The 25167-nt window shown below is 44.3% G+C and overlaps 1 protein-coding gene across 2 annotated transcripts in view; it reads left to right on the plus strand.

The window, feature by feature from the left end:
- The window catches only part of ano6 (anoctamin 6), a 173567-nt gene that overhangs the window by 135966 nt on the left and 12434 nt on the right, over positions 1-25167 (plus strand). For both annotated transcript variants that reach the window (XM_073059718.1, XM_073059719.1), the window contains 3 exons: positions 8128-8333; positions 14950-15161; positions 17231-17336. In XM_073059718.1, the coding sequence (XP_072915819.1) occupies positions 8128-8333; positions 14950-15161; positions 17231-17336 (524 nt within the window). The remainder of the gene's footprint in view (positions 1-8127; positions 8334-14949; positions 15162-17230; positions 17337-25167) is intronic.

Genomic DNA, 25167 nt, shown 5'->3' on the forward strand with positions numbered 1-25167 from the left:
ATAAATGTAAGCCTGATCCAGTTGTATCCCACAAGTCATACTGTGTCTGATCTGTTATTACAGATAGGACAATCCAAAATATAATAATGCAAGAGAAAAAAGCAAGAACAACTTATTTAATAGATACAGCCATTCAAAACATAGAGAAATCAAAAAACACCAGAAATATGCTGAATTAAAAGAGGAAATTAAAAAGACTAATGAACATGAACAAGATGTACATTGTCCCAGCAGTGATATCTACAGCTAGTATCATCCCAAAGGCACTGAACAATAGCGTTACACAATTAGGCCTGCATAGTAATATCTATGCAAATCTTCAGAAAGCCACAATACTAAACACCACCTGAATAACCATGTAACCATATAACAATTACAGCACGGAAACAGGCCATCTCGGCCCTTCTAGTCCATGCCGAACGTAGGAAAGTTCCTAGCAATTGAAAAACTAGTGTGCTTGCTTATGCCCGTACCTCAGGATTTACCAGCTTGTGCTGAGAAAGATTTAATAATAATAATAAATAGCAATAAATGTGGAGAACATGAGATGAAGCATCCTTGAAAGTGAGTCCATAGGCTGTGGGAACAGTTCAGTGACGGGACAAGTGAAGATGAGTGAAGTTATCCCCTCAAGTTCAAGAGCCTAATGGTTGATGGTTTCACAGAAGTAACTTCCTGAGCCTGATGGTGTGAGTCCTGAGGCTCTTGTACCTTCTTCCTGATTTTTTTCAGTGTCTGCCGTTTGGGGTAATTAAAGATAATATATAATGCTTAGAACCAGTTCACTTACATTAAGCATGAGATCAAATGTGTATTGGAGGGAGGATTGAGTAACCACACAGAACACGTATTCAAGTGGGCAACTCCACCTGTAAGTCCGATGAAAGCAATTGTTTGCAAACCCACCAGAATGGAGTCTTTTATCAAGAATATTTAATTTCCTTGTGCAGATCACGTAATGACTAAATGTTCGGGTAATTTTTTTTATGAGTCTATAATCTGAGGAGGCTTTATGCTTCTACATTTCAGCGACAGGTTACTATCGATACAATGCTCCTCAGACAGGATGAAGAGGTCAATACTCCCCAATGCCATTAGGCTTTACAATTCTACCGCCAGGACTTAAGAACTTTTTAAAAGCTATTATTAATGCTTTTTGAGATAGTGATTTAGATGCATATCATATTTTTTACTGAGTTAAGTATTGTATGCAATTAGTTTTGCTACAACAAGTGTATGGGACATTGGAAAAAAAAGTTGAATTTCCCCATGGGGATGAATAAAGTATCTATCTATCTATCTATCTATCTACATTGGAGTGGGTTCAAAAGAGTTAGGGTGACCCTGGATTGAAAGGCTTGTCATATGAGCAGCGTTCGATGGCTCTGGGCTTCTGCTCACTGGAATTCAGAAGAATGAGGGGTGACCTCATTGAAATCTATCAGACGTTGAAAGGCCTTGATAGAGTGGATGTGGAAAGGATGTTTCCTATGGTGGGAAAATCTAAGGCCAGAGGACACAGCCTCAAAATAGAGGAGCGTCCTTTTAGAACAGAGATAAGGAGGAATTTCTTCAGCTAGAGGGTGGTGAATGTGTGAAATTCATTGCCACAGGCAGCTGTGAAGGCCAAGTCATTGACTATATTTAAGGCAGAGGTTGATAGATTCTTGATTAGTCAGGGCATGGAGGGATATGGGGAGAAGGAAGAAGATTGAGGCTGAGGAGGAAAATGGATTAGCAATGATGAAGTGACAGAGAAGATTCATTGGGCCAAATGGCTTTTATATCTTATGGTCTTTGCAAAGGCTGTTGAGGAGAGCTTAAACTAGAGTTGCTGAGGGGTGGGATCCGAACTGAAGTGATGGAGGAAAGGGAGGCTGGCTCACAAATAGAGAGAGCTTGGAGATAGTGTGAAATGGAGGATAAGCAGGTGATAGAGAAGGCACGCACTCAGACGATGGTTTGAGATGTGTCTACTTTAATATGAGGAGTATTGTGAATAAAACGGATGAGCTTAGAGCGTGGATCAGCACTTGGAGATATGATGTGGTGGCCATTACAGAGACTTGGATGGTGCAGGGGCAGGAATGGTTACTTCAAGTGCCAGGCTTTAGGTGTTTCAGAAAGGACAGGGAGGGAGGCTAAAGAGGTGGGGGCGTGGCACTGTAGATCAGAGATAGTGTCACAGCTGCAGAAAAAGAGGAAGTCATGGAGGGATTTCTACTGAGTCTCTGTGGGTGGAAGTTAGAAACAGGAAGGGGTCAATAACTCTACTGGGTGTTTTTTATATGCCGCCCAATATTAACAAGGACTTCAAGGAGCAGATAGGGAGACAGATTCTGAAAAGGAGTAATAATAACAGGGTTGACGTGGTGGGAGACTTTAATTTCCCAAATATTGATTGGCATCTCCCTAAAGTGAGGGGTTTAGATGGGGTGAAGTTTGTTAGGTGTGTTCAGGAAGGTTTCTTGATACAATATGTAGATAAGCCTACAAGAGGAGAGGCTGTACTTGATCTGGTATTGGGAAATGAACCTGGTCAGGTGTCAGGTCTCTCAGTGGGAGAGCATTTTGGAGATTGTGATCACAACTCTATCTCCTTTACCGTAGCATTGGAGAGGGATAGGAACAGACAAGTCAGGGAAATGTTTAATTGGAGTAAAGGGGAAATATGAGGCTATCAGGCAGGAACTTGGAAGCATAAATTGGAAACAGATGTTCTCGGGGAAATGTATGGAAGAAATGTGGCAGATGTTCAGGGGATATTTGCAAGGAGTTCTGCGTAGATACATTCCAATGACACGGAAAGGACAGTAGGGTACAGGAACCATTGTGTACCAAGGCTATTGTAAATCTAGTCAAGAGGACAGGAAGAGCTTTCAAAAGGTTCAAAAAACTAGGTAATAATGGAGATCTAGAAAATTGTAAGGCTATCAAGAAGGAGCTTAAGAATGAAATTAGGAGAGACAGAAGGGGCCATGAGAAGGCCTTGGTGGACAGGATTAAGGAAAATCCCAAGGCATTCTATAAGTATGTGAAAAGCAAGAGGATAAGACGTGAGAGAATAGGACCAATCAAGTGTGACAGTGGAAAGGTTGAGAATGTGAAGAGGGTAAGGCGTACAACTTCGGAACAGGATGGGGATGTTCAGACGTGTATGTTTCAAATGACGTCACCTGCCTCTCCCAGCCCTGTAGGGAAAGGGAGTGTCACCCCACCAAGGACCCCTTAGGGATTTCTTGCTCTTGCCATGAGACACAGTGCCAGTCCCTGACCCAGGGGGTGCAACTTCTTTGTGGGGAGGGGAACTGCACCCACCTCCGGGTCAATGATCATGTATTCCTACGACCTAAATATCGCAGGGGTACCAAACGAGTGTACGCCTCTGACGGTATAGCAGAATGAAGTGATGCCATACACCTAAAGGGTAAGGGTTGCACTGAGACCATGTATACCCTCCCGGGGTATTTTTTCTTCTATAACGGCATTGCCACCAACTTCCTGGAGTACCCATACCCTTCCTCGGTGGCCTATGGCACCTTCCTCCCTACCGCGGTCCCTTGCCCCGGAACTTGGGGTCCCTCACGCCGCCCGCCTGGGAGGTACAAGAGAGAGGTCTCCCAGGAATTTTGTGCAGATTACCGAGTCCTGACCACCTTAACCACAGGTCAGGTGGCCGGATACGGGGCAGCTGGCTTTTTCTCTTTGGGGGCATCAGGAGCCACTATGGCGGCCCACAATCGGAACTATCTGGCCTGTGGTCTCGTGAGCCTCGGGAACGCCACCAGGGGAGCATTAAGACTCATCACTGACAGCCTTAACCAACTGCGGCTCTTCTCCATGCAAAACCACTTGATTACCTCCTCGCCAGGGAGGGTGGGCTCTGTGCCATCGTAAAGGGCAAATGCATAATGGGGCTAGACGATGCTACTGCCAACATAACGTGGTATATGAACAAAATAGATGAACAGTTAGGATCCATTAAGGAAGGAACAGGTTGGGCAGGATGGGGGGACTGGCGACTAAGTGCGTGGAGGGACTGGTTAATCAATGGGGCTATTTACGCGCTGACGGCTATTATAGGGATTTTTGTCTGTATCGCCATTGTCAAGTGTGAAGAGGTGTCAAGAGGTAGAAGATTGCTGAACCTCTAACAATGATCTTTGCATCATCAATGGGGACGGGAGAGGTTCCGGAGGATTGGAGGGTTGCGGATGTTGTTCCCTTATTCAAGAAAGGGAATTGGGATAGCCCAGGAAATTATAGTGAGTCTTACTTAAGTGGTTGGTAAGTTGATGGAGAAGATCCTGAGAGGCAGGATTTATGAACATTTGGATATGATTAGGAATAGTCAGCATGGCTTTGTGAAAGGCAGGTTGTGCCTGAAGAGGCTGATTGAATTTTTTGAGGATGTGACTAAGCACATTGATGAAGGTACAGCTGTAGACATAGTGTATATGGATTTTAGCAAGGCATTTGATAAGGTACCCCATGCAAGGCTTATAGAGAAAGTAAGGGGACATGTGATCCAAGGGGATATTGCTTTGTGGATCCAGAACTGGTTTGCACACAGAAGGCAAAGAGTGGAAGGCAAAGAGAAGGGTCATATTCTGCATGGAGGCCGGTGACCAGTGGTGTGCCTCAGGGATCTGTTCTGGGATTCTCTTCGTGATTTTTATAAATGACCTGGATGAGGAAGTGGAGGGATAGGTTAGTAAGTTTGCTGATGACACAAATGTTTGGGGTGTTGTGGATAGTGTGGAGGGCTGTCAGAGGTTAAGGCGAGACATTGATAGGATGCAAAACTGGGCTGAGAAGTGGCAGATGGAGTTCAACCCAGATAAGTGTGAGGTGGTTCATTTTGGTAGGTCAAATATGATGGCAGAATATAGTATTACTGGCAAGACTCTTGGCAGTGTGGAGGATCAGAGGGATCTGGGGTCCAAGTCCATGGGACACTCAAACCTGCTGGTTAAGAAGGCATACGGTGCATTGGCCTGCACCAATTGTGGGATTGAATTTAGGAGCCGAGAGGTAATGTTGCAGCTATATAGGACCCTAGTCAGACCCCACTTGCAGTACTGTGCTCAGTTCTGGTCGCCTCACTACAGGAAGGATGTGGAAACCATAAAAAGGGTGCAGAGGAGATTTACAAGGATGTTGCCTTGATTGCATGCCTTATGAGAATAGGTTGTGTGAACTCAGCCTTTTCTCCTTGGAGCGATGGAGGATGAGAGGTGACCTGATAGAGGTGTACAAGATAATGAGAGGCATCGATCGTGTGGATAGTCAGAGACTTTTCCCCAGGGCCGAAATGGCTGGCACAAGAGGGCATAGTATTAAGGTGCTTAGAAGAAGGTACAGAGGAGATGTCAGGGGTAAGTTTTTAAGGAAAGAGTGGTGAGTGCGTGGAATGGGCTGCCGGCGATGGTGGTGGAGGCGGAAACGATAGGGTCTTTTAAGAAACTCCTGGGTGGATACATGGAGCTTAGAAAAATAGAGAGCTATGGGTAAGCCTAGGTAGTTCTAAGATAAGGACATGTTTGGCACAGCTTTGTGGGCCAAAGGGCCTGTATTGTGCTGTAGGTTTTCTGTGTTTCTATGTACTATGCCTTGTGTACCTATAAGTGCGGGTTGAAATCTGCTTGCTTCCCATCTGTGATGTTTCACCCGTTAACATTAATAGAGATGATCCACAGCTGGAGGTGTGAGAATTTCCTCCAGGTGTTTCTTTGGAATCTGATAGAAACACTCAGGTAGATGATGCTTCTTATAAGTATTATGTCATAGACCGTGCAGAGAACATTTGGCCTCCATTGACTTGTTTTCATAATTTTGTGTAGTGCCAGATACCGCCAGCAGATGGCAACATTGATCTAGGTATAATAATTGTTTAATTCAGCACTGAAACAGCCCATTATATCCTTCCTGGCCACCAGTTGTCAATCTATATGAATACTATTTCCAGAGCCAGCCCTGTAGTATTTGTAGGAGCCATAATATTCTGGTGCTGCAGGTTTATTACGGTAACTAATCATATGAGAGGAGGCGTGGTAAAAAATGAATGGAATAAGTTGTGTATTCTTGCTAACTTCAGGGCAGTTTGAGATGGGGCCGGCAGAGATCATATCTTTCCTCACTGCTGAGATAATGCTCAATAATGCTTAATTGTGTGTATGCGAATTGCTAATAAAATAGGGAATTCGGCTGTTGAGCGCATTCATTGGAGGTGAGGGTGTGTCACACGTTTAACAACTCGCCTGGGGTCACAGGAAGGTGGTAATTGTTTTCTTTTGATTTTGGATCAAGTTTTGCCTCTACAGCATTCAATCCCATGGAATTTTAAATGCTCTTCTAAGCGATTCTTAAACTGAGAGTATACACTACCCCACTTAGATAAAAATATTTTTGTTTTCACCACTCTCTGGACCAAAAAATATTCCCTCAAATCCCCTCTTTCCTTAAACCTTATCCTCTAATCATAGACTCATCATCTAATGGAAAAGTTTCCCACTACCCTATCTTTGCTTGTCATAACGTTGTCGTCCTCTATCAGGTCACCCCTTGGCCTTCTCGCAAGAATGTAGGAGAAGCAGCTGTAGGCCTTTCCTTCTGACGGGTTCAGGGGTTCAGCTCAGGGGTAATAACAGTGACTGCTCAAAAAAAAATTGTTATGGAAACAGCAGTGAAACAAACCTTCATTGCTGCCCTAAAGACACTCTGCCCGGAGGTGCATAAAGTAGACCGCGGGCTAAAGAAATGTGGTCAAGAGCATTCAAAAGGATAGATTCTGATCTTCACCTCACTGAACGCCAACCCCTAATTCCTTGATGGTGTCATTCCTTGATTAGTTTGGGAATTGTACTAACAACTTTGTACTACAGTCATGAACAGCAATAATGCGCAGGCCAGGCCCAGAAATAAACAAATGCCAAATACTAAAGTGCCACATTGCTTTTCAACAACTATAATGTGCTTCGAGCAAAGTGTAAGTGAACAGTGGGTTAGCAAGAAATGAGGTGATTTTGTGATCGTTGTAATGAACTATGAGGCTCTGAGGATCAAATGATTATAATAAATAATTAATTTCTTAAATTAATTCCTCAGGTGTCCCACTTGCTACTGACCCCCCCTCCACTACTCCCTAAATCTTTATTATAGACAATAGACAGTAGGTGCAGGAGTAGACCATTCGGCCCTTCTAGCCAGCACCGCCATTCACTGTGATCATGGCTGATCATACACAATCAGTACCCCGTTCCTGCCCTCTCCCCATATCCTTTGACCCCGCTATCTATAAGAACTCTATCTAACTCTCTCTTGAATGCATCCAGAGACTTGGCCTCCACTGCCTTCTGGGGCAGAGCACTCCACATATCCACCACTCCCTGGGTGAAAAAGTTTTTCCACATCTCTGTTCTAAATGGCCTACCCCTTATTCTTAAACTGTGGTCTCTAGTTCTGGACTCACCCATCAGCGGGAACATGCTTCCTGCCTCCAGTGTGTCCAATCCCTTAATAATCTTATATGTTTCAATTAGATCCCCTCTCATCCTTCTAAATTCCAGTGTATACAAGCCCAGTCGCTCCAATCTTTCAACATATGACAGTCCCGCCATTCCGGGAATTAACCTTGTGAACCTACGCTGCACTCCCTCAATAGCAAGAATGTCCTTCCTTAAATTTGGAGACCAAAACTGCACACAATACTCCAGGTGGGGTCTCATCAGGGCCCTGTACAGCTGCAGAAGGACCTCTTTACTCCTATACTCAATTCCTCTTGTTATAAAAGCCAGCATGCCATTAGCTTTCTTCACTGCCTGCTGTACCTGCATGCTTGCTTTCATTGACTGATGTACAAGAACACCTAGATCTCGTTATTGCCCTGCTAGAAGCTCCCACTTTTGCCAGCTTTGGGATATCAGTCACACTGGGAACCACTGCTCTAGATTAATCAAGTGTCTGAATTAAATACAAGAGATTTCTGTGCTATGAATCTGCTAGTTTGGTTCTGGGCCATCAGAACATTTGCTGATATTCTCTGGCAGTAATTATACACCAAATAATATAAACTACAGATTTGTTTGGCCATTAAGATTTCACTTTCGATTTTTGTTCATTTTGCAGTGATACAGTTCGGATTTGCCACCATCTTTGTGGCATCATTTCCCTTGGCACCCCTGCTGGCGCTGGTCAATAACATCATTGAAGTCCGAGTAGACGCCTGGAAATTAACCACTCAGTATCGACGTGTCCTACCGGCCAAAGCACAAGACATTGGAGCCTGGCTGCCAATCCTAAATGGAGTGGCTGTTTTTGCTGCTGTGACCAACGTGAGTGACTCAGGAGGAGAGCAAGACGAGGAAGTGCTGAATATATCTTTGAATTATTTTGATAGTAATTAGCTTAGTGGAAGATACTTTGAGAAAGTTAATACTGAATCTGGGATTGAAACATGCAAGCTTCTTTCATATCTCAGGAGAGTACGGGCAAGAGTGATACTGCCCCTGTGCAACTAAAGGTGACAATGCCAGAATAAGGAATCAGCCATTCTAGACTGAGCTGAGAGATGCTTTCCCACCCAGACGATAATGAATCATTAAAAAAATTCTGTGCAGCGGAGTTGTGCAGGCTCAGCTCCTCAGTATATATAAAACAGAAGCCAAGACATTTTTTGACAATTAGGAATGAAGGGATGTGGATTTAGTACAGGGAAGTGGTGCTCAAGTAAAAAAGGTGCAACTTCTGAATTAATCAAATGGTGGACCAAGAACTGTTTCTATTTCTTTTGTTCTAATACGTATCAAATCCTCGTCACCGTGGTTATTAAGGAAGTAGTTAAGCACCTAAATTATAATCTTCTAAAATTCCCTAGAGCCAAGTGCCATTCTTTGGGATTGAATATCTGCACCTACTGTAGCCTGCTTAAAAACGATACAAAAGAGAAATCAAGAAATTACACATCAATTAATCAAATTTCTATTGTAGAATCAATAACTAAGGAAATAGAAATTTTCCTTGATTTGAGAAAGGCAGTATGGATTTGTAAAATATTAAATCATTCTTGGAGGATTTTGAAGGAATATTTCGAGGAGATGACAAAATTAATGAACAGGGATTAGATGCTTCCAAGAACTTGATTTAATCTCTTAAATGACAGGTAATTAAAGTAGAAACTCAAGAAATTAAGACCAATTATTGATCTTTTTCAGAAATTCACTATGGCACTTGATAGTGGGGATTTTGGCCAAGTGCTCAAAGTTGTCAGGATGTGAATTATAACCTTCTGCAATGATTTGTGTGGAGCCAAGTATTCAAATAACAAAATGATTTAGTACTGAAACGGATGAATTGGCCTACTTCTGATTTCCCATAATTTCTGCTGACACAAAATATTTATTTGTTGAGATTCAGTATGGAATAGGCCTGTATCAGGATACAGGATCAATGAATTATCAACCAGAGTGCAGAAGACAACAAAATGCGTAAATGCAAATTTAAATAAATTGCAATAAATAACGAGAACATGAGATACTGAGATAAAGAGTCCTTAAGGTGAGGTTATTGGTTGTGGGAACATTTCAGTGGATGGACATGTGAGTGTAGTTAGCCCCTTTGTTCAAGATCCTGATGGCTGAGGGGTAGTAACTGTTCTTAAACCTGGTGGTGTGAGTCCTGAGGCTCTTGCACCTTCCCGCTGGCAGCAGCGAGAAAAGAGCACGGCCTGGCTGGTGAGGAACTGTGATGACGCATGCTGCTTTTCTATGACAGCATTTCATGTAGATGTGCTCAATGGTGGGGAGGGCTTTACCCGTGATGTACTGAGCCATATCCACTACATTTTGTAGGATTTTCCATTCAAAGGCATGAGTTCAGAGTGCAATGAAGATAGAGCAAAATAAAATTTGATGTCCAGCTATCAAATGTTGGCGGGTTACACAAACAAGGGTTATAGCCCTCAGACCGGGGGTGGCAAACCTATGGCACACTCGCCCATCTGGCACCGCCCCTCGATTCTTTGACCCCACCCATAATAAAAAGATCAATTTTTAAAAATTTATCTTTCCTGCCAATGAAGCAGCAAATGAGATCTTATAAATGAAGAACACTGAGACTTTGAACTGCCTGAATAATCTTGCAGTGACAATATTAACAGTATTTTCATTGGCATAAACCTCTGAGTCATCGTTCTCGTCATGAACTCAGTCAAATCTAATTATAGGAGAGACTTACTGATTGGACTGTGTTACGTGTGTAGCTCTCGAAATGCAAGCCGAATATCCCACCGCTGCCTGTAAAGAGTTTGTATGTTCTCCCCATGACCGCGGGAGATTCCCTGGGTGCTCCAGTTTCCCACACAATCCAAAGACATACCAGTCGGTAGGTTAATTGGCCATCGTGAATCGTCCCGTGAGTAGGCTCGGATTAATTTGGGGGATTGCTGGGCGGCACAGCTCGAGGGGCTGGATGGGCCTACACTCCGCTGATTCTCAGTAAGTAAATAAAATATTTGTCATTGTTAGTGCAAAGTCTCACTGAGGGTAAAGTGTGTTTATTTTCCTTTCCGCTGATTTATTTTGAATATGTACTTCACATTCACATTTCCTACGTTATGTATGGTGTTCAATAACAATTCCATTTAGAAATTATGTTACTTTTCAAAATAATCTTTTTGAAAGATTAATATTAATAATTTTTGATCAGGTCTTTGAAAATGCTTCATTTATTTCAATGTATCTGTTATACTTTTATTTATAGTACAGCAATGAATTCTTGTAATTAAACAAAGAACTCAACATTTTTCATAAAACAGGGACAACGTTGTGGTGAACCAGCTAAAAGGCAAATCAAAAGCACCCAAACACGAATCCCTCCATCTTCTTTACATCCATGTGACTATTCAAATGACTCCTAAAACCTCCAATTATTTGCCTCTACCACCATACCAGGCAGTGCATTCCAGACATCCTCCACTCTCTGAGTAAAAACATACCCCTCACATCCCCCTTGAACCTTCCCTCTCTCACATTCAATGCATGCCCTCTGGTATTAGACATTTCAACCCTGGGAAACAGATACTCCCTGTCCACTCTATCTATGCCTCTCAATATTTTGTAAACCTGTATCAGATTTCCCCTCAGCTCCGACGCTCCTGAGAAAAGAACACTCAGGTTTGTCCGGCCTCTCATGATAGCACTTTCCCTCTAAACCAGGCGGCATCCTGGTAAACCTTAAACTTTTCCTTAAATAAAAGTCCATAATTATTGTTACTAATTCAATAATCAGTGATAATCTCTGCTCAAAATTACCATGGTGCACGCGAGATTTTTTTTAGATTATCGCTAATGTAGGCACACGTTCTCAAAAAAAAGGTTAATTGCCCCTGCCCTAGACATGAGAATGTTGAAGGGTGATAAGGTATTAAATGGAATTGATAGGGACCATGGGCAGCACAGTAGTGTAGAAGCTGATATCGCTGCCGTATCGATTCACTAAGCAGGTTAGATCCTGTCCTCCACTATGTGGGTTTCCTCCATGTAGTCTGATTTCCTCCCTCATCCCAAAGACGTGTGGGTCGGTAGCTTAGGTGGATTGGAGCCTCTAGTGTTGGTGCGTGGCAAGATAACTAAGCTGACAACAAAGAATGTGTAATAGCCAAATATGGGGGAATGGAGTCAGAAACAGAATCAGGTTTAATATCACCAGCAGATGTCATCAAATTTGTTAACCCTGCGGCAGCAGTCCAATCCAATACGTGATAATATTGGGAATTACAGTGTGTGTGTGTGTGTGTGTGTGTGTGTGTGTGTGTGTGTGTGTGTGTGTGTGTGTGTGTGTGTGTGTGTGTGTGTGTGTGTGTGTGTGTGTGTGTGTGTGTGTGTGTGTGTGTGTGTGTAAATATATATATGTGTGTGTGTGTGAGAGTGTGTGTGTATAAATATATATATGTGTGTGTGTGTGTGTAAATATATATATGTGTGTGTGTGTGTGTGTGTGTAAATATATATATGTGTGTGTGTGTGAGAGTGTGTGTGTGTGTATAAATATATATATGTGTGTGTATAAATATATATGTGTGTGTGTGTGTGTGTGTGTAAATATATATATGTGTGTGTGTGTGAGAGTGTGTGTGTGTGTATAAATATATATATGTGTGTGTATAAATATATATGTGTGTGTGTGTGTGTGTGTGTATAAATATATATATGTGTGTGTATAAATATATATGTGTGTGTGAGAGTGTGTGTGTGAGTGTGTGTGTGTGTGTATAAATATATATATGTGTGTGTGTGTGTGTGTGTGTATAAATATATATGTGTGTGTGTGTGTGTGTGTGTGTGTGTAGTTAATAACTTGCTAGATAAAATAAGTAGAAACAGAAATTTTTAAAAAGTAGTGAGGTAGTGTTCATGGATTCAATGTCCATTCAGAAATCGGATGGCAGAGGGGAAGAGGCTGTTCCTGAATCGCTGAGTGTGTGCCTTCAGGCTTCTGTGCCTCCTCCCTGATACTAACAATGAGAAGAGGGCGTGTCCTGCGTGGTGGAGGTCCTTAATGATGGACGCTGCCTTTTTGAGGCACCAAGATGATTCTGAGAGCTACGAGACTCAGTGGAACAGGTAGCTCTTATGTTGTAAAAACAACAAATCTGCAGGTTGTAATGCCTCAGACAAGAAGGGAAATTTAAAGCTGTATCATTCTGAATTGAAATACAGATGCAGTTGTACAGGAAGTAATGGCAAAAGGGTATAGATAGAGTAAATGCAAGCAGGCTTTTTCCGCTAAAGTTGGGTGGTATTACAACTAGAGGTCATGGGTTATGGGTTAAGGGGAAACTTCTTCACTCAGAGGGTCATGAGGGTGAGAAACGAGCTGCCAGTGCAAGTGATGCATGCGAGCTTGATTTCAGTGTTTAAGAGAGGTTTGAATAAGTACATGAATGGTAGAGATATGGAGGACTATGGTCCTGATGCAGGTAGTTGGGAGTAAGAAATTTTAATGGTTCAGCATGGACTAGATGGGCTGCTTCTGTGCTGTACTTTATGACTCTGACTCTTAAGTTCAGTTTTTCTAGCTTAGGCACAACTGTTAATTATAAATTTAAAGTTAATTGTTAATCCATAAATATTAACATGAATAGATGACGTGGTTTCCATGCCATTGGAATCAGTTGGTTGATTTGTGAAGTATCGTGTGCAACATCAAGTACACGTTAAACAAATACATGCACAGGCGTCTTCGCTCTGTGGGAATGGAATGAAGACCATCATCCTCGACCTCAAGGGATAGCCATGACATGATGCAGGCAGGTTCATGAAGGAAGACCAGAGATGGTAGGATCTGCATTCACCACCTTCTGTGTGGAAAAGGCTTATCCCCAGATCACCTTCCTTACCTTAAACTTTTGCCTACTCCTACTAGATTTCCCTCCCCTGGGAAAACATTCTGAATTCTGGAGCAGGTGCGAGTTGTTTGGAGAGAGTTAGGGGGTCAGATTTGTGAATCTGCAGACTACACAGAAATCGGTGGAGTCATTGGTAACAAAAAGGTGGTTTGAAGATACAGCAAGACATAGATGAGGGAAGTTTGGTGGAGCAGTGATAGATGGAATTTAATCCAGACAAGTGTGAAGTAATGCACTTTGTGAGGCCAAATTCCATCAGGGCACTTACAGTAAACAGCGGTGGTCTTAGGAGCAGTGACGTACAGAGAGAGTTTGGTTGCAGGTCCATAGCAACACAGGCGGATAGGGTAGTGAAAAAGGCATTTTGTATTCTTGCCTTCATAGGCCGAGGCATTGAGTGTAAGAGTTGAGATATCATGTTGCAGTTGTACAAAACATCGATTAGATAGCTTGTAGCATACAGCTCTGGTTGCTACGTTACAAGCAGGATACGGTAGCAACAGGGAGAGTGTAGAAGAGATTCACCAGATTAGAGGGATGTAGTTATAAGGAAAGATTCGATAGGCAGGGTTTATTATTACTTGAATGTACCAGGGATGAACTCAGTGAGGTTTACAAAATTAAGGGGGTCACAGATAGTCAGAACATTTTCCCAGGGTTGGGAAATCTAGTACGAGGAGGCAAAGGTTTAAGGCAAGAAGGGTGAAATAGAAAGGAGATCTGAGGGGTAAGTCTTTTTGACACAAAAGATGGTGAATATTTCAAAGCAGCCAGAAGAGGTGGTGAAGGCAGATAACATTACAACAGGCATTTAGAAAGGAAAGGAATAGAGTGAATGAGCTTAATCTGGGCAGATGGGATAAGCATAAACAGCATCACAGTCTGAACAGGCGAGGTGGGCTCGAAGGCTTTGTCTCTGTGGTGAATGATTCTGTGATTCTAAAAATACCTCTCCCCTGTTCTTGTGATATTTCTGGAGAATTTTTCACTATTGTGTGGACAGGATTCTGATGGGCAGCTTATGTTTTCAGAATCGCAGTATATGTTTCTATTTTTAGGAGAAGAGGTATTTAATAGTAGGAATATCAAACACTTGAATAATACACTGCACACAACTTTAACCTTTCCTTCCAGATGCCAGGTGTGTGTGTGTGTATATATATAAGAGCGAGGATGCCTAAGACCTTTGCACAGTACTGTAGTAATTTTATGTATTGCACTGTACTGCTGCCACAAAAAAAACACAAATTTCATGACACGTGAGCGATGATAAATCTGATTCTGACATGGGTCTCTATTGCGGATTAAGAGTGGGAAGGTTGGGAAAGGCAAAGGGAGAGGAGAAGGAGTGGGAAGCACCAGAGAGACATTCTGTAACGATCAACAATCCAATTGTTTGGAATCAAGTGACCTTACCTGGTGTCTCGATAGGAGATTACACAAGTTTATAGAAGAAAAATATTGTTAAGCTATTTATGTTGTGCACTGTTATGTTTGTAGTTGATTGTTTGAAGTGACACTTAGCCACTTTTTTTTGTTTACAGGCATTGATCATTGCCTTCACTTCTGATATGATACCCAGGCTTGTTTACTACTGGGCACTATCAGTACAACCCTACGGCGAGTATAGCAGCCCAACGATGCGAGGCTACATCAATAGTACCCTCTCTGTTTTCAGAATTGCTGACTTCAGTAATATCAGCAAACCCATCAACCTCCCCTCATGGTTTAACCCCGGAACCGATACCACCTGCAGGTTAGTGCTTCTCGGACCATCATGAACTCTTCCCCAGGTATTGCAGCAATGCCTCTCAGAGTACGCACTGTGTGAATCATTTAATTATCCAGCCAGCTTTACTTTTGCTGAAAAGTGAATTGATGACGTCTACTGCACATCAGGTCAAATCGTGTGATATATGAACCACTGAAGTTCTTCAGGGTTGAGATGGCTCCAAGATAACATCTCTTTTAAGGGAAGCTTAGACCTGATATTCATTGACTTGGGGTTTCAGAATAGAGGTGAGCGGTTCAAACTGGGCAGATATGTTCCACATATTTCCATATTAACAACTTATCTGGTACGAGGACATGAGAAAGTAGAAACAGAAGTTTGGTATTTGTCTCCTCAAAGCTGCCTGGCCTCTCACAAAATGCTGAAGGTACTCAGCAGGTCAGGCAGATCTACGTACAGGAATAAACAGTTGACATTTCGGTACAAAACCTTTCATCAGAAGCAGTGAATGGTCTCAGCCTGAAATGTCAGCTTTTTACCTCTCTCCCTATACAGGTCTCGGCTTAAAACGTCAATTAGTTGTTTTCCTCCATAAATTCTGCCTGACCCACTGTGTTCCCCCTGCTTTTTGTGTGTGTTGCTCTGGATTTCCAGCATCTGCAGAACCTCTTGTGTTTATGCCTCACTTTTCAACATTATCTTGACTGATCTACCTGAGAAATTATCTGCTCTGGCATTAAAAGAACCAGCTCAAGAGAAACTGGGTTTTGTGGTTGTGGGAGACTGAATGGGGGAGGAGGCCCATTCAGGATGTAACATACTCAGAAGGGTTAGGAGTAATCACAGAGCAATTCAGAGGTTCTGTTTCAGTGGGCACTGGCATTGAGGGAAGGTCATGGAAGGGTTGGGATCTTTAAGTAAACATCTTTAACCCAGAATTCCATGATGCTTTTGCATTTGCATGATGGATTTGGCTTATTTTTAAGGAAACACACACAAAATGCTGGAGGAACTCAGCAGGCTAGGCAGCGTCTGTGGAGGAGAACCAACGTTTGGGGCCGAGACCCTTCATCAGGACTGGAAGGAAAGGGGGGAAGGAGTTAGTCTAAGGTGGGGGAAGGGAAGGAAGAGGTGCACGGTGTACAGGGTGGCAGGTCAAACCAGGAGAGGGGGCAGGGTGAAGTAACCAGCTGGGAAGCTGATAGGTGAAAGAGATAAAGTGCTGGAGAGGGGGGAATCTGATAGGAGAGGGTAGAAGACCATGGAAGAAAGGAAAGGGGGAGGAACACCAGATGGAGGTGATGAGCAGGTAAGAAGAAAAGGTGTGAGAGGGAAACAAGAATGGGAGAATGGTGAAGGAGGAGGGTCAATTACTGCAAGTTTGAGAAATCAAAGTTCATGCCAACAGGTTGGAGGCTACCTAGACAGAATATGAGGTATTGATCCTTCAACCTGAGTGTGGCCTCATAGTGGCAGTAGAGGAGGCTGTGGACTGACATGTCAGAACAACTTTTTACTTGCTGAGTTTCCCAAGCCCCATAAATATTTGTGCTTTTCAGCAGGTGTGATAGAAAGCAAACCTACAGTGCAGGTTACTGCAAATCCAACCAAAAGAGGTTCTCAAACCAAAAGATGCTCAAACCAAATTGGTTTGCAAGTTTGGATTTTGTTTCCCTTATCAGTTTGATTGGGCATTCACTTACATTGTTTTAATCATCACTATGTTATTCACCATCTTTGATATTATCTCAGCAGGTGACAGTATAGCTTAGCAGTTGGCACAATGTTTTCCAGTGCCAGTGATTGAGGTTCAGTTCCTGCTGTTGTCTGTAAGGAGTTTGTACGTTCTCCCGGTGACCACATGGGTTTCTACCGGGTGCTCCGGCTTCCACCCACATATGTTTCAAAGACAGACGGGTAGTGAGCTGTGGGCATGCAATGTTGGTGCCGGAAGCAGGGTGCAGTTGCTGACTGCCCCCAGCACATCCTCAGGCTGTGTTGGGTGTTGACATAAACGATACCTTTCACTGTATGTTTCAATTTACGTGTGAACAAGTAAAGCTAATCTTTTAATCTTTAACCTTCTGTGGCAGGTACCGTGATCTCAGATACCCTCCTGGACATCCACTGGAATATCACCACAGCCTTTATTTCTGGCATATAATGGCTGCCAAGCTAGCATTTATTATTGTTACAGAGGTGAGGATTATTTTGTTATTAAGTTTCTGATTCTGATTCTGATTATTTCTGCAAGCATAATGAGTATTTAATGGAGGATGTTGCTGCTTTGTCAATAAGTAGAAAAGATATTGTTGCAAGTAAGGACCTTTCACATATAGGAAGAAATATTTGTATCTTCTTGAAAAGAGTATTTTTGTCCTTTTTCTGGTATAAGTTATTCCAGTAAATACCGGGGAAGATGGCACTGGTAAGTGGTGATGCTTTGCATGCAGATCTGATGGGAATCATTAAATATTCCCGTGTAGGACTACTGCAGCTGAAATCCACAGTCACGACCATGGGTACTTCAGTAGGCAATATCATTTTAAGATGATTTTAAAAATCTATCAACTCAAAATCAGCAGACCCTGGACTGAAAACTCAGGACACAGGAGAAGATCCCCTTTAAGGAAATATAAGCCAAACTGGTCTGCAGGTACGATTGAAACTTTAGACACCCTCCCCTCATTCCCAGCTATCTTGTTGGCAAGTGTACAGTCTTGGGAAAATAACGCTGGAGACATTAGAGCAAGTTTGCTGTACCAGAGGGACATCAGGGACTGCTGTGTACTTTGCTTCATGGAAACATGGCTCACTGCCGCCATTTTGGACACAGCACTGCAGCTCGACAGCTTCACCGTTATCTGCAAAGACAGGAGAGCTCAGTCTTTTAAAGTAAGAAGAGGTGGAATATGCTTTGTCATTGTGGTTCACAAACCATGGCGATTTTGTCTCAATCTCATTCACCCAACCTAGAACATCTAGTGGTCAAATGCTGTCCATTTTATCCGCTGAGGGGGATTTCTGTCATCATGCTGGTTGTGATTACACTCCACCTCAGGCCAACATCAGACAGGCATTGGAGCACCTGAGTTCCATGATCAGCAGTCACGAAACAGCGCACCCAATTGCCTTCCCTGTCATTGCGGGAGATTTCAGTCAGGCCACTTGAAGAAATCTGAACAGCTACCATCACCATATCACCTGTGGAACCAGAGGAAGCCAATAAACTTGACCACTATGGTACCACCATCAAAATTGCTTACCAGGCCATCCTGTGGCCACACTTCTGAAAGTCAGCTGGCTGTACTTCTATTCCCCCTGTATAGGCAGAGACCAAGGACTGCAGCACCATTTGTGTGGACAAAGAAGGTATGGTCAAGGGAGGCAGAGGAGTGCTTACAAGATGGTTTGAGCCCTGTAAAACTGCCTAGTCCATCGAACTGCACCCAGACCATCCATCTATCTATCCAAACTTCTCTTAAACATTGAAATCGAGCTCGCCTGCACCACTTCTGCTGGCAGCTCATTCCACACTCCCCCTCATGTTCCCCTTAAACTCTTCACCTTTCACCCTTAACCCATGACCTCTAATGTAGTCCCACCACCCTCAGTGGAAAAAGCCTTCTTGCATTCACCCTAGCTATGCCCCTCATAATTTTGTACACCTCTTTCAAATCTCCTTTCAATCTTAAACGGTCTAAGGAGTTTTTGATAATTCTTTCAGAGTACATAGTATTGTATACAGTAATTATAAGTTTTTATACACTGCCTGTCAAGGCAAGTGAGCAATAACTAAACATCCTCCAAATAATAACCAGTGGGACAATTAAGACTATAAGATACAGGAGCAGAATTAGGCCATTTGGCCCATTGAGTCTGTTCCACTATTTCACCATGGCTGATCCATTTCCCTCTAGGCCCCAATCTCCTGCCTTCTCCCCGTATCCCTTCGTGCCCTGACCCATCAAGAATCTATTAACCTCTGCTCTACAGACTTGGTCTCTACAGCTATCTGTGGCAACGAATTTCACAGATTCACCACTATCTGGATAAAGAAATTCCTCCTCATCTCTATTCTAAAAGGGTGCCCCTCTATTCTGAAGCTGTTTCCTCTGGTCCTAGACTCTCCCAGTGTGGGAAACATCCTCTCCACATCCACTCTAATGAGGCCTTTCACCATTTCATAGGTTTCAATGAGGTCACTCCTCATTCTTCTGAATTCCAGTGAATACAGGCCCAGAGCCATCAAAACGCTCTTCATATGACAAGCCGTTCAATACTGGAATCATTTTTGTGGACCTCCTTTGAACCCTCTCCAGTGTCAAAACATCCTTAATCTTTAAAACAAAAATTGGACAGGTATATGGACAGGAAAGGAATGGAGGGTTATGGGCTGAATGCAGGTCAGTGGGACTAGGTGAGTGTAAATGTCGACATGGACTAGAAGGGCTGAGATGGCCTGTTTCCGTGCTGTAATTGTTATATGGTTAATTGGAAAGTTAACACACTTCCTTGTCATCTCTGAATATATCTCCAGAAATCCTCCCCTCTGGAGAGGCTGCAGAAGAGATTTGCCAGGATGCTGCCTGGTTTAGAGGGCATGTGCTGTCACGAGAGGCTGGACAAACTTGGGTTGCTTTCTCTGAAGTGGCAGCGGCTGAGGGGAGATCTAAGTGATGTTTATAAGATTATGAGAGACATTGATAGAGTTGACAGGGAATATCTGTTTCCAGGGTAGAAATGACTAATACCAGAGGACATGCATTGAAAGTGAGAGGGGGTAAGTTAAAAGGGGATGCGTGGGGTAAGTCTTTATTTACTCAGAGAATACACTGCTTGGTATGGTGGTAGAAGCAAATACGTTAGAGGCTTGTAAGACTCTTTTAGATAAGCACGTGAATATAAGGAAGATGGAGGAATATGGACATTGTGTAGGTAAGAGGGATTAGTTTTTTTTGGGAGGGGGGTTGATTTACTTTTTAGCTGGTCCGGCATAACATTGTGGGCCATAGGGCCTGTTCCTGTGCTGCACTGTTCTACAAGATCATAAGATATTGGAGTCAGGTCACTCGTCTGAGTGCTACTGGTACCATATAACCCAGTATGACCCGTCACATGGTCGGGTGGTCGGCAACTAAACCGGCTCCCCCCCCCCAGGTTCGCCTGGCGAGGAGGGTGGCTAGACACCCCGCAGGACGACAAACAAGACCTGTCAAAGGGCGGATGAACCCTCTCGTAGGGTCAACAGCCATCTATGTGCTGTGAAGCGCGGAAAGGACATCCCTTGCGTCGAAGCTTGGTCTGGCCATTGACTGCAACAGAACTTCCCCCAGCCGCGTTGGACCCCACCATGCTGCTGGATCCGGGAGGGGACGTCGAGAGGGTGGGTCTGGACCTGTGCAACCCCCGACTCACCTAAAATCCATTCACACACACGCTGTTCCTTTCTGAGGAGCGGGGTACCCTCAACACACCCCAGTCCTGTAGCGATGGACAAGTGGCGAAGCGGTAGGCTTGACCAGCTGGGAGCCGTACTCACAAGTCTGCATGCAGGCGGCAGGGGGAGAGTGGTCACACATGGACTACAGAACGGAGATCTGGTGAAGGCAGCATTCTCTGTGTCTGAGCAGCCCTGTCAGGGAGGCATTGCTCACCCTACAATTAGGGAAGGGCCTAGAAAAGGTGGCTCAGACACAGCCCGCTCACCAACCTGGCCAGTCTGCCGTGGCTGGTGGGTTGTCCGACTCTAGCGGTAAGATTCACAAGCAGAATCTGATCGTCGCCTCGTGGAACGGACGAACTCTGTTGGACAATGGTAACTCTGATCACCCAGAGAGACGCACTGCACTTGTTGCTCGTGTGCTCGAGGACTACAATGCGGACATTGCGGCTCTCCAGGAGTCTCGGTTCGCTGGAGAAGGCACGCTTTGTGGAGAAAGGAGGGTACGCATTCTTCTGGTCTGTCAGGCCCGAAGAAGAACGAAGAGAATCTGGTGTGTGCTTGGCTATCAAGAACTGCCTCACAGCAGAGCTACCAACCCTGCCTGTTGCTGTAAATGACCGAATCCAGATCCTGCATACACCTCTGCAAGGAAAGCGCCACCTCACCATAGTCAACGTTTACGTCCCAACTCTGACTAATCCCAGTGAACTCAAGGAGGCATTCTACAGTGAGATGAAAACCACCATCAGTAGCATGGCAACTTCTGATAAGCTGCTGTTGCTGGGAGACTTTAATGCTCAGGTTGGCAAGGAGTCCACTGTGTGGCCTGGTGTGATTGGACGCCAAGGGGTTGGCAAGAGTAATGGTAACGGTCTACTGCTCCTCACGATGTGCACAGAATTCAAACTGTGTATTACTAACACACTCTTCAGATTTCCAGACAAGCTCAAATACACATGGATGCATCCCCAATCAAAAAGCTGGCATCTCATTGACTGTGTCATCACCCGACAATGAGACATCTCTGACGTTCGTATCACCAGAGTTAAGCGTGGAGCTGAGTGCTCAACTGATCATCAAAAGGTGTGATTGGATCTATGTCTATCGATCAAACCTCCACGCAGACTGAATGCTGCCAAACCACCCAAACAGCTGAACACCACCAAACTGAAACACCGTGAGATGCTGATGCCCTGAAATCCTCTACGGAAGCTGCTGTAAGCAGACTGGTTGAGAATCCACCAGACGATATTACTGAGCACTGGAATGCCTTCAAAGAAACGGTCTACAGGGCTGCCCAGGACACCTTGCGGAAAGTCAAGTGCAAGCATCAGGACTGGTTTGATGAGAGCAACCAATCTGTGCAGGACCTTCTAAGAGCTAAGGCAGCTGCACACCAGGCTCTTCTTCGACGCCCAAACTCAAGTTCCAATGAACCTGCAAAATCAGCTTTGCAGAGGCAGCTCAGAGCTGTGAAAGACCAGTGGTGGGCAAACAAGGCCAAGGAGTTACAAGCCTTCGCTGACTGTAATGACTCAAGAAGCTTCTATGAAGCAATCAAGGTTATGTATGGTCCATCAAAACAAGGCACCGCACAACTCCTGAGCAAGGACAGTACATCCATCTTCACTGAGAAGTCAGAGCACGTGGAAAGATGGCAAGAACACTTCCACGGGCTGCTGAACAGACCAGGAGCCATCACCGATGAAGCACTGGGCAGAGTACACCCTCGACCCATACTGTTCGAGCTAGATGCTCCCCATACTCCTCACGAGGTCATCAAGGAGGTGCAGCGGCTAACGGACTGGTGCAGAGCCAACAACCTGTCTCTGAATGTGAACAAGACAAAAGAGATGGTTGTTGACTTCAGGAGGGCATGGAGCGACCACTCTCCACTGAACATCGACGGCTCCTCGGTAGAGATGTTAAGAGCACCAAATTTCTTGGTGTTCACCTGGCAGAGAATCTCACCTGGTGCCTCAACACCAGCTCCATAGCAAAGAAAGCCCAGCAGCATCTCTACTTTTTGCGAAGGCTGAGGAAAGTCCATCTCCCACCCCCTATCCTCATCACATTCTACAGGAGTTGTATTGAGAGCATCCTGAGCAGCTGCAAAACTGCCTGGTTCGGAAATTGCACCATCTCGGATCGCAAGACCCTTCAGCGGATAGTGAGGTCAGCTGAGATGATCATCGGGGTCTCTCTTCCCGCCATTACAGACATTTACACTACATGCTGCATCCACAAAGCAAACAGCATTATGAAGGACCCCACGCACCCCTCATACAAACTCTTCTCCCTCCTGCCGTCTGGGAAAAGGCACTGAAGCATTCGGGCTGTCACGACCAAACTATGTAACAGTTTTTTCTCCCAAGCCATCAGACTCCTCAACACCCAGAGTCTGGACTGACACCAACTTACTGCCTTCTACTGTGCCTATTGTTTTGTTTATTATTTATTGTAATGCCTGCACTTTTTGTGCAATTAGAGAAATGTGTTGAGCAGCAGAGAAGCCTCTATGTCACATTTGTTGATCTGACCAAAGCGTTTGACACTGTTGGTAGAGATGGCCTGCGGAAGCTCCTACCAAAATTCGGTTGCCCCCCCACGCCCACGCCTAACCAACATCATCCGTCCGTTCCACAAAGGCATAGAAGGCCGCATCAGCACGTGTGGTGAGTTGTCAGACCCATTTCTCATCAGCAACGGCGTAAAACAGGGTTGTGTTCTGGCTCCTGGTTCTGTTTGGACTATTCTTCACGGCTGTTCTTCAGGATGCCACATCAGACCTGAAGTCAGGGGTCTTCCTACAAACGAGGGTCGATGACGGGCTTCTCAACCTCGCAAGACTGAGAGCAAAAGCAGAAGTCAGGGACATTGTGGCGCAGGAGCTACAGTTTGCTGATGACTGGGCACTGGTTGCACACTCTCTCGAGACTTACAGGAGATCACCAGTCGCTTTCTCAGTGTAGCCAAAAGCTTCGGTCTGACAATCAGCCTGAAAAAAACGGAAGTTTTGTACCAACTGGCTCCTGGCTCAGCTACGAAGGATCAACTGTCCTCATTGATGACACTCGTCTCAATGCTGTCAACAAGCTTTGCTACTTGGGCAGCATAATAACATCCTCAGCTTCTCTGGATGCAGAGATTGAGTCAAGAAGCAGAAAAGCCTGCTTTGCCTTTGGTCAGCTGAAAGATCGAGTTTGCTCACAGAACATTAGGTTGGTCACCAAGTGTGAGGTATACAGGGCTGTTGTCATATCAGCCTTGCTATATGGATGTGAGACGTGGTGCCCATATCAGAGCCAGCTTGGCCAACTGCAGCAGCGTCACCTACATTCTCTGATGAAGATCACCTGGTGAGACAAGGTCTCCATTACCAAAGTCCTCTCTCGACCCAGAGTGCCAGCAGTTTCAACCTTGGTGATGTCAGCCCAACTGCGCTGGGCAGGACACGTTGTCAGAATGCCTGATGGAAGACTGCCCAAGGACATTTTGTACGGCCAACTGTCCAGTAGTACCCGAAAACGAGGAGGCCAGCGACTACGGTACAAGGATGTTCTGCACAGGAGCCTCAAGAAAGCTGACATTGCCCCATCAAAATGGGAGGATCTGGCTCAAGGTCGCTCACAGTGGAGGGATGCCATCAGAAAAGGTGTGGACGCTGTGAGAACAAGCTCATAGAGGCAACAGAGGAAAGGCACAGGAAGAGCCACAACAGAGCTTCTGCCCCTGCTGCCCCTCCAGGCCTCACCTGCCAAGTATGTGGCAAGCAGTGCCTGACAGGGATCGGCCTGTACAGCAACTCCAGGGGACGCACATATCAAACCCCAGTAACTGACTGAAAGCAACCATCATCATCCCATGGGATGGATAGCCAGAGAGAGAGAGAGAGAAAAAAAATATTGGAGTAGAATTAAGCCATTGGTCCATCATGTCTTCTCCACCATTCCATAATGGCAGATCCATTTCACTGTCAGCCTCAATCTCATGCCTTCTTCTGGTATCACTTCATGGCCTGACTAATTAAGAATCTATCTTCAATATACACAATGGCTTGTTCTCCACAGCAGCTATGGCAATAAATTCCACAGATTCACCACTTTGTTCTATGTTCCATTTTCTATAACTTTATTTCTCTCTTTCACTTACCCTTTTTGGTCTTTGTTCTGGACCAAAGGTCACCATCCACACTTGATGCTGGGAAGCCCAAATGTCTTGCGCCTAACTGTTGTTTACAAGAGCAGCATGCTGGATGCCAGTGTCTAGGGTCAGATGGGCTAGGCTTGGAATGTGGCCATTACCTTATAGAGCAAAGGTCTTAAAGAAACTGCTAACAGCCCTTTGGCAAATGCAGGATACAGCAAGTACTGTCTTAAAGAAACTGATGACAGCCCTTTGGCAGACAGCCAGGTCAAATACCAGCTCTGACACCTGACAAACCAATGCTCTTTTTTTAATCAGTGCTTATGAATATGTAACATTCAGAAACATTCAAAAACTATTAAAGTTTGAAACTAACAATTAAAATCAACTGAAAACACTTTTAAGCCATTAAAAGCATCACCGTCAACACAAGCAATT

Source organism: Hemitrygon akajei, chromosome 10, assembly GCF_048418815.1.
Source record: "Hemitrygon akajei chromosome 10, sHemAka1.3, whole genome shotgun sequence".
Lineage (NCBI taxonomy): Eukaryota > Metazoa > Chordata > Chondrichthyes > Myliobatiformes > Dasyatidae > Hemitrygon > Hemitrygon akajei.